Source organism: Anomaloglossus baeobatrachus, chromosome 1 (genome assembly GCF_048569485.1).
Source record: "Anomaloglossus baeobatrachus isolate aAnoBae1 chromosome 1, aAnoBae1.hap1, whole genome shotgun sequence".
NCBI lineage: Eukaryota > Metazoa > Chordata > Amphibia > Anura > Aromobatidae > Anomaloglossus > Anomaloglossus baeobatrachus.
Window position 1 is genome coordinate 17,114,297 of NC_134353.1, and position 9,611 is coordinate 17,123,907.

The 9,611-nt window shown below is 45.4% G+C and overlaps 1 protein-coding gene across 1 annotated transcript in view; it reads left to right on the forward strand.

Annotated features, from left to right (window-relative positions):
* The window catches only part of LOC142290770 (vomeronasal type-2 receptor 26-like), a 64,640-nt gene extending 56,695 nt beyond the window's left edge, over positions 1–7,945 (forward strand). Inside the window, exon 5 of the mRNA XM_075335153.1 lies at positions 7,044–7,945. Coding sequence (XP_075191268.1) covers positions 7,044–7,945 — 902 coding nt within the window. The remainder of the gene's footprint in view (positions 1–7,043) is intronic.
* The last annotated feature ends 1,666 nt before the right edge of the window (positions 7,946–9,611 follow it).

Consider the following 9,611-nt stretch of genomic DNA (forward strand, 5'->3'; position numbering starts at 1 on the left):
ACACGCTGCGACATCGCTAACGATATATCGTCGGGGTCACGTCGTTAGTGACGCACATCCGGCCCCGTTAGCGACATCACAGCATGTGATACCAAGGAGCGACGATCAACAAGCGCAAAAACGTGAAAAATCGTTGCTCGTTGACACGTCGCTCCTTTTCCAAATATCGTTGCTGCTGCAGGTACGATGTTGTTCGTCGTTCCAGCGGCATCACACATCGCTATGTGTGACACCCCGGGAACGACGAACATCTCCTTACCTGCATCCACCGGCAATGAGGAAGGAAGGAGGTGGGCGGTATGTTCCGGCCGCTCATCTCCGCCCCTCCTCTGCTATTGGACGTCACTGTGACGCCGCACGAACCGCCCCCTTAGAAAGGAGGCGGATCGCCGGCTAGAGCGACGTCGCAGGGAAGGTAAGTCCGTGTGACGGGTGTTAGCGATGTTGTGTGGAACGGGCAGCGATTTGCCCATGACGCACAACCGACAGGGGCAGGTACGCTCGCTAGCGATATCGGTACCGATATCGCAGCATGTAATGTACCCTTAAGACAGTAAGTTTTTCATCAACCATACAATATATCACAATAAACCAATGAAGTGTGACCTGTGTGACTGTGCAGTAGTTGAAGCAGCAGAAGCCATACGGTAAAGAATTCAGTTGGGTCATGCAGGGACATGTGTGGTAGTATAGGGCCAGAAGGGGCAGCCTCAGCAGTGGCAGTATAGTCTAGCACAGACCTGGGCAAGGGGCGGCCCGCGGGCCACATCCGGCCCGCCTACTCTCTGTGACCGGCCCGCCTGGCTCCGGGCGTCCTTGCTGGCCGGTCACTGATGAGGGCAATCTGACCTGTTGTCCGGAGCTCCAGGCTCTGGGCGGCCCGTGGTCAGATTGCCCTCATCACACGCTGCGTGCCGGCAAGGAACAGAAGACAGATACTGCAGCACCGCACAGTGCAGCAGCGGAACGCAGGAATCTGTCCTCTGTTTCCTGCCGGCACTTTCTCTGTGACACACACGCGCGCGCCCTGATGTCGTCAGTACGGCGCGCGTGTGTGTCATTTGAAAAGTTCCCGCCCCGGCAGGAGAAGAAGATGCAGCTGCCGGAGCCCGTACGGAGAGAGGAAGCAGCTCAGCGGGGGGCAGTACAGGAAAAGAAGGATGTCAGCGGGAGCCCGTACGGAGGTGCCTGAGGAGGGAAAGGTGAGTGGTGACTAGTAACCTGAGGGGACAATGGGAGGAGTGGAGGATAGGGGGGGTAACTGGTGAGTAATATTTGGGTGTAGTGATGTAGTATATGGCAATGTAGTTTTACAGGTGTAGTATATAGGGGTGTAGTGATGTATATGTGGATGTAGTGATGTATATTACAGGAGTATATAGCAGTGTAGTGATGTATATTACAGGTGTATATAGGGGTGCAGTGATGTATATTACAGGAGTATATAGCAGTGTAGTGATGTATATTACAGGTGTATATGGGGGTGTAGTGATGTATATTACAGGAGTATATAGCAGTGTAGTGATGTATATTACAGGTGTATATGGGGGTGCAGTGATGTATATTACAGGTGTATATGGGGGTGCAGTGATGTATATTACAGGTGTATATGGGGGTGCAGTGATGTATATTACAGGTGTATATAGGGGTGTAGTGATGTATATTACAGGTGTATATAGGGGTGTAGTGATGTATATTACAGGTGTATATGGGGGTGCAGTGATGTATATTACAGGTATATATGGGGGTGTAGTGATGTTTATTACAGGTGTATATGGGGGTGCAGTGATGTATATTACAGGTATATATGGGGGTGTAGTGATGTATATTACAGGTGTATATGGGGGTGCAGTGATGTATATTACAGGTATATATGGGGTGTAGTGATGTATATTACAGGTGTATATGGGGGTGCAGTGATGTATATTACAGGTGTATATAGGGGCGTAGTGATGTATATTACAGGTGTATATGGGGGTGCAGTGATGTATATTACAGGTGTATATGGGGGTGTAGTGATGTATATACAGGTATATATGGGGGTGCAGTGATGTATATTACAGGTGTATATGGGGGTGCAGTGATGTATATTACAGGTGTATATGGGGGTGCAGTGATGTATATTACAGGTGTATATGGGGGTGCAGTGATGTATATTACAGGTGTATATGGGGGTGTAGTGATGTAGTATATGGGGATTGTTTGTGTATATATGTATATAGCGTGTGCGTGTGTGTATGTATGTGTGCGTGCGTGCAGAGAGAAAAGCCCGTAACTGCGAGTGGTACTGGAGTTACATCGGGTACCACGTGCTCCCTCCCTGCCCCCTGCAGCGCTGTATCGCCATTACAGGGCCTGATTGTGTTTCTCCGGTACCTGTTTGCATACATGTGACAGGTACCGGAGAAAACACGGGTCTGTGAAATAAAAAGATTTTCCATATTTACCTGCTTTCTTCAGCTCTGCTGCCTCCCGCTCCTGACCACTGCTCATTCATTGATTATTCACCGCACTCAGGACCTGGAAGCCGGAGCATCGTGATGACAGCACCGGGCACAGCACCGTTGAGGACATCACCGCAGGGACAGGTGAGTATTCTGCAAGCACAGTGCCCTCCAGGAGGTCATCAGAGTTTCCAATGAACTTTGATGACCATCCTGCGACACCCACGCTACAGCTTCATGGGTTCATCAGAGTTCATTGGGAACTGTGACGAGTCCCCGAGATGCTTCCAGGTTCTCAACATACACACACACCTGTATACTCACCCAGCGATGCGGTCCCCAGCGCTGTCCCTGCTTCCAGCTGCTCACTGCAGTGAATATTCAGTGAGCATAATTACCGGCGATAAGGAGCGGGAGGCAGCAGAGCCAGAGACAGCAGCGCTGGAGAGAGGTAAATATAGAAAATCTTTTTATTAAAAAGACCCGTATTTTCTCTGGTATTTGTCACACTGATGTCACACAGATCACATCTGTGTGCGGTCCGTGTGACACCCGTGCTGCCAGAGAAAAAACGGACATGTGTGCGTGCAGGGCCACGAGGGGTCACACAGTCCGTAACTTACTGTTTGTATATGAAGGGATAGTATATATGCTATATACAGTATTGGGTAAAACTGAGTTAATTATATTAGTCCGGCCCTCTACAACCATCCCAATTTCTCATGCGGCCCCATGGGAAAATTAATTGCCCATCCCTGGTCTAGCACTATATAACACAGTGGGCAGGTAGAAAAATTATTACAAAAACGTTACTGTCATGTAAAACTCTAAGGTCCCATATACCGCCACCAGAGCCGGGGGGTGGGGGGGGCATGTAGTAATTAAAGGGAAAAAGTGCAGAGAAAGACATCCCCTTGTTCTTCTAAGTAAAAAAAGCTATGAATTCAGATTTCAGGTGCCACGTTAATATTAGAAATATGAAAAGCATATTATTGGAATCCTGGCTTAGCAGCAATCGCAAAGCACTGTTCTGCTTTGCTGGACGATTGCTGGTATCCCTACAAAGGGTATTGATCAATAAAATCATGCTAGATGTGTCGTGTTTTGTATCTCACCAAAGGAAAAATCAAGATTTAAAATATGACAGTAATATCCCTCACCTGTGTGTCCCAGGAGCAAAGATATGCTAACAACTAAAATTTCCTAATTTTCTGAAGCTCCTGGCACAGCCCAAAAGATATCCCAATATGAGGTCACAGAGGGGAGGGTGACCTGAGGTCATAAAAGTCAGCAGCCCAAAACCCAGAAGTCATATCTATGGAACGAGTTTAGTAAGTTTCATGTTTATCCCTTTTATTTTTATGTAACTGTCTATGTAGTATTTGTATTGTTTCCCTTTTGTAACATCTTGTATATTTTTTATAAACACTCCCTATTCTTTTGGATTAAATAAATAAAATTTAATAGCTTCTTTCCTCGTGCTCTATATACAATCACCGAATCCAAAGAGCCTTACGCTTTCTGAAATCGATGTCCGAACTACTTGTAAAGTTTGGTGGTGGCAGTGAGATTATTTTTGCATAGAATTATTGGAATGCTACCAGTAAGGGTACTGAGGTATGCATAATGTAGCGGGGTGGGGGGTCCCCCAGGACTACAAAGACGCAGTGACCCAAATAGTCCGATCCAAACAGCTTTATTGTCCTCGCTGTACAGGTAAAGTCACCCGGAACACTGCCGGGTTATGCACCGTCCATACGGGTCCCCGTCACACAGGCACCCCTTGCCGTAGGAGACTGTCTTACGATGCCCCGTTCGGCTGTTCCAGGAGGGTCCACAAACTTATAATCGCTCCACGCAGGCCTGGAGCTTTTCCAGGCTTCCTGCTCTGCAGCTTACAGAGCAGACTCTATTACAAGTTCATAGTGGAAGATTAACCACTTTCCCCACTCTCTGGCACCTGGTAGCAGACACCTCTAGCTGAGGTTCCTTCTCGGCCCCAGGGCCCTCTGCAGACCACTGGGTCTGTGTCTCCTCCAGGAAAGGTTCGGCCCTACAGCCCTGGTCTGGCTGCACTCACCTCAGTCTCGACTCAGACTTAATATCGGAGCCCTGTGCTCAGCCTCCACACAGGTTGCTCCATCCAGAGCTCTCGGCTCTGCTCTCACTCTCTAGAACACACACTGCCAGTCTCCTAAATCAATCTGGCCACACCCACAGGTGGAGGTCTGTGATTCTCAGCCCTGCACAGCACCCTGGGATTATTAAAGGGAACCTGACCCTTATATGTAGCAAGAAGCCTTTGTGGACTACAAGTCCCATAGCAACCTCTTCCGTTTAGATATCGCAGGTACCTTCTCCACTGTGACATATAGCAACCATTTACCACATTGGTGGTCGCTACCTCACAATATATATATATATATATATATATATATATATTCTATTAGCGGGAATCAGTGATATGTGCATTACCCTTTCTGGGAGACCTTCAATATTTGGCACAATAGTGGATCAGCAGCCTCATTTACTTATTGTTCGGCAGTTCTGAAATTGACCAGACAAAAAGGGGGCGCTATAGAGCAGTCTGATCATGACAAATTGGTGACTGCGGATGGGATCTTGTGTGCCCCCCTCGGCTATTCATGACAGTTACTATAAAACAATTATTATATCTGTAGAAAAAACTAGTATGGATTGCTATATTAGGCCTGAAACACACATCCGTGAAAAAACACGCACGTGTGTTACGTCCGTTTTTCGGGTCCGTGTCCCGTTTTGTGTCCGTTTTTATAGTCCATGTGGCATCTGTGTGACCTGCGTATGCTAGCCGTGTGTGCGTGTGGAATGTCCGTGTGTGCGTGTGAAACTAAACTGACGTGTGTGTGTGTGTGTGTTGTCCGTGTGAAATGTCCGTGTGTGATGTAAAATGTAGTTGCTACATGTCGGCTGACAGCAGACAGAGTCGCGCGCTGAGAATGAACTCGGGTGAACTTCACCCGACTTCATTGTCATCCCGCGGCTCTGTCTGTGTCATGTCCTGATTAGCGGTCACCCGTGAAGGACTCACCGGTGACCGCTAATCCCCGAGAGACAGTAGTGAGCAGTGTGATTAGCGCTGCCGTCACTCAGGTTACCCGCGGCTAGCTGGATCCTCCCCCCATGACCGCAACTCACCTGTGACTTCATCGCTGTCACTCGGGCGACTTGCTGTCACAGTTATATGATCCAGCGGTGGCCGCCAGTAACCTCAGTGACATCGCTGATCGCGCGGCTGTCTTCAGTTGCTGCATGAAGCTGTCAGGAGTGGCGGTGTTCTTCTGCCGCTCCTGTCACCTTTATGTAGCAGAGCTGGAAGCGACGCGGGACCTCCGTGGATTACACCGGACATGGATGGGTATTTGGGGCATAATAAATTGGTGAACGAGGTTTTTTTTTAGTGTTTATTATTTCAAATAAAGGATTTTTTCGGGTGTATGTGTTTATTTACTGTAATTTTCAGATTAATCATGGAAGGTATGTCATAGACGCCTGCAATGATTAATCTTGGACTTAGTGGCAGCTATGGACTGCCATTAACTCTTTATTACCCCGATTGCCAACACACCAGGGCAATTCGGCAAGAGTCCCAGAACTGTCGCATCTAATGGATGCGGCATTTCTGGGCGGCTGCTGGCTGATATTGTTAGGCTGGGGGGCTCCCCATAACGTGGAGCTCCCCATCCTGAAAATACCAGCCTTCAGCCGTGTGACTTTACCCTGGCTGGTATCAAAATGGGGGGGACCGCACATCATTTTTTTTAATTAGTTATTTATTTATTTTACTGCTCGATATAGACACGCCCACCGGCGGCTGTGATTGGCTGCAGTGAGACACCTATCACTCAGCGTGGGGGCGTGTCTCACTGCAACCAATCATAGGTGCCGGTGGGCGGGGAAAGCAGGGAATACGAGATTATTTAATGAGCGGCCGGCTTTTTCAAAATAGTAAAAGCCACTAGAGTTTAGTGAACAGCCGTGCAGCGCCGTGACGGTGACCGGGGATCGGTAAGTATGAGAGAGGGGGGAGACTGACCGACAGACAGAGAGAGGGACAGACAAGACAGACAGACAGACAGAGAGAGACCGACCGACAGACTTTGGGAGATTGACCGACATAGACAGAAAAAGAAAGAATGACCGACATCGCTACAAAAAAAGCACAAAACGTACAAGGAGCATACAGAGATGCATCCGTGTCACGTTATTGTGCGCACATACCCATTGACTTTCATGGGGTCCGTGTCTGCATGTTCAGTGCAAAAAACGGACATGCTTCAGTGCAAAACGGAAACACATACGGATCACGGACACGAACACACGGACCTTATGGAATAACGCACGTGTGACCTCAATGATCGATTAACATTGGTGCGTGTTTGTCTGTGTCTCCGGTACATATGGAGACGGACCAAACATGCACATGTTTAACGGATGTGTGTTTCAGGCCTTAAAGGTATTTTGAAATTAATTAATTAAATGTCTGAAACTAACATTAGAGTTACTTTTGAAATGTTTGATGAGCCGTGTAGTCATTTATATTCCGTATATTAATTCCAGATAGTGAAAATTGCCTGAAGTGTCCTGATGGGAAATGGCCAAATGAAGACAAAGATGAGTGTCTTCCAAAAATAATAGAATATCTGTCCTATGAGAAGGATGTAATGGCCGCCGTCTTTTCCTCCACGTCTGGACTATTTCTTATCATAACCATCCATGTGTCAGGGATTTTCATTTTCTTCTCGGACACTCCTATAGTAAAAGCCAATAATCGGAACATCAGCTTCATTCTTCTTCTGTCCCTCAAGCTGAGTTTATTATGTGTGTTCCTGTTCATTGGTCGCCCGGATGATACAACCTGCATGCTACGACAAATCTCCATTGGAGTCACCTTCACTATTGCGGTGTCTTCCATTCTGGCCAAGTCCATCATGGTTTCCATCGCGTTCAAAGTCACCAGACCTGGAAGCTCCTGGAGGAGATGGATGGGGCCGATACTGCCCAATTCTGTAGTACTGATCTGCTCCTTCATTCAGTTTTTGGATGGTATTATTTGGGTGTCAGTTTCTCCTCCATTTCAGGAGCTGGACGTGGACTCTTATCCAGGGAAGATCATCCTTCAGTGTAATGAAGGTTCTGTTGGGGCATTTTATTTCATGTTGGGTTATCTGGGGTTCCTGGCCGCTGTGAGCTTTGTTTTGGCTTTCATGGTGAGGACATTACCTGATATCTATAATGAGGCCAAGTACATCACCTTCAGCATGCTGCTCTTCTGCAGCGTCTGGATCTGTGCTATCCCAGCGTATCTGAGCAGTAAGGGGAAGAACATGGTCATGGTGGAGATATTCTCCATACTGGCCTCAGAAATTGGGATATTGGGCTGTATATTTTTCCCCAAATGCTACAATATTATTATGAGGCCGGAGATGAAGAGTAGAAGACAGCTCTTGGAGAAACATTAATTCATGTATGGATTATATGTAGGACATGTCAATAACATGGATTATTTACTCCTACAATGTTATAATGAACAATTAAATGAAATATAAAGAACAAAATCCATAATATTAGATACTGTATGAGTTGTGTATATTACAGTAAGCTAGGAGGCTCGGGTGCTCCAAATGCGTGGGCGTCAGTAAAATTGGAAAAACACAAGGAAGCAAGGTAAATAGGCATCAAACAGTAGAGATCTGCCGGATGAGCAAGTGATGTAATGTTAGGGGGTGAAGGATCATTTCTAATTTATTTCTCTTGTGACATATTTTTCTTTCTCTCCCTTATATCAGCTGTTAGTGTGAGATGTGAGGTGGGTATCACCTATCTGCTCTAACCTAGAATGACTGAATGAACAAATGAATGAATGAAATAGTTCATTTTGAAAAATATCAATTTTACATCCAATCATCTCCTAACATGATTGCAATATGTGGATTTCTTCTACACTAAAGGCCGCTTTACATGCAACAACATCGCTAATGAGATGTCGTTTTTGTCACGGAATTCGTGACGCACATCCGGCCTCGTTAGCGACGTCGTTGCACTTACGAGTGACCGCTAATGATGCAAAATACTCACCTAATCGTTGAACGTTGACACATCGTTCCTTTCCCAAATATCGTTGCTGCTTTTGGACAAAGGTTGTTCGTCGTTCCTGAAGCAGCACACATCACTACGTGTGACTGTTAAAAATACACACTTAAATATATTTTTCTTCAAATACGTAAAGGCGCATGAAAGAAAGAACTTCAAAAATGTAAAAAATAAATGTATTTTATCTATTTAAAAATGATTGCCAGGGTTCAGTTACAGAAAGGAAAAATAATATACTTCATTAGCTTACGGAAATGAGTTAATTTAGTCCATACTGATCAATGGGAAATCTTCATCCATCTCTCCTTGGATTCTGAATGGCAAGCAGGGGTTATATCCCCTAGGCTGGACAGCATGTGTTCATCTTGCAGCCTCGGAGCCTTCTGGGACAGCTGACAATGTGCAGGAGCGACAATAGCCCCCTCCATCGTGTGTTATATGACAACTGTTCAATCCATATAGGGAAATCACTGCTGGACGCATGTCACATGGTGTACTCTCTAGAAGCTTCCAAAAGAATATATATATACATCCTTCCATATCAGCACTTATGTAAATTCAATATGGATATGTTAATATTTATTCCTTATAAGAACTTTATTAATAAACTATGGCCTCTAACATAAACAGAACTGTGAACATATATGTCCTACTATAAAATGTTTGATAACTAGATGTATTAATTTTAATGTTTTTACAATCCCCCCTTGAAGCGGGTGAAGTAACCCTGAAAATTAATTAATACATCATTAAAATAACAAATCTTCTTTCCTTATTTGGCGATAACGGATTAATATCAATAATAATGATGAATAATAATTAATTTGCATTATTCATGTTGTAAGTTCAATAATATAATAATGTGGATTCATGTTATGGTAGGCCGTGACTGATCAATCATATAAAAATATATAACTATACTTCGCTAGACCTAAAAAGAAATGCAAAAAACAAATCCGGTCACCATATGATGTCCTCTGAGTTGATGTCTTCTTATCTCCGATGTAATCTGGCATAAACACAGTCTCTTAGAAA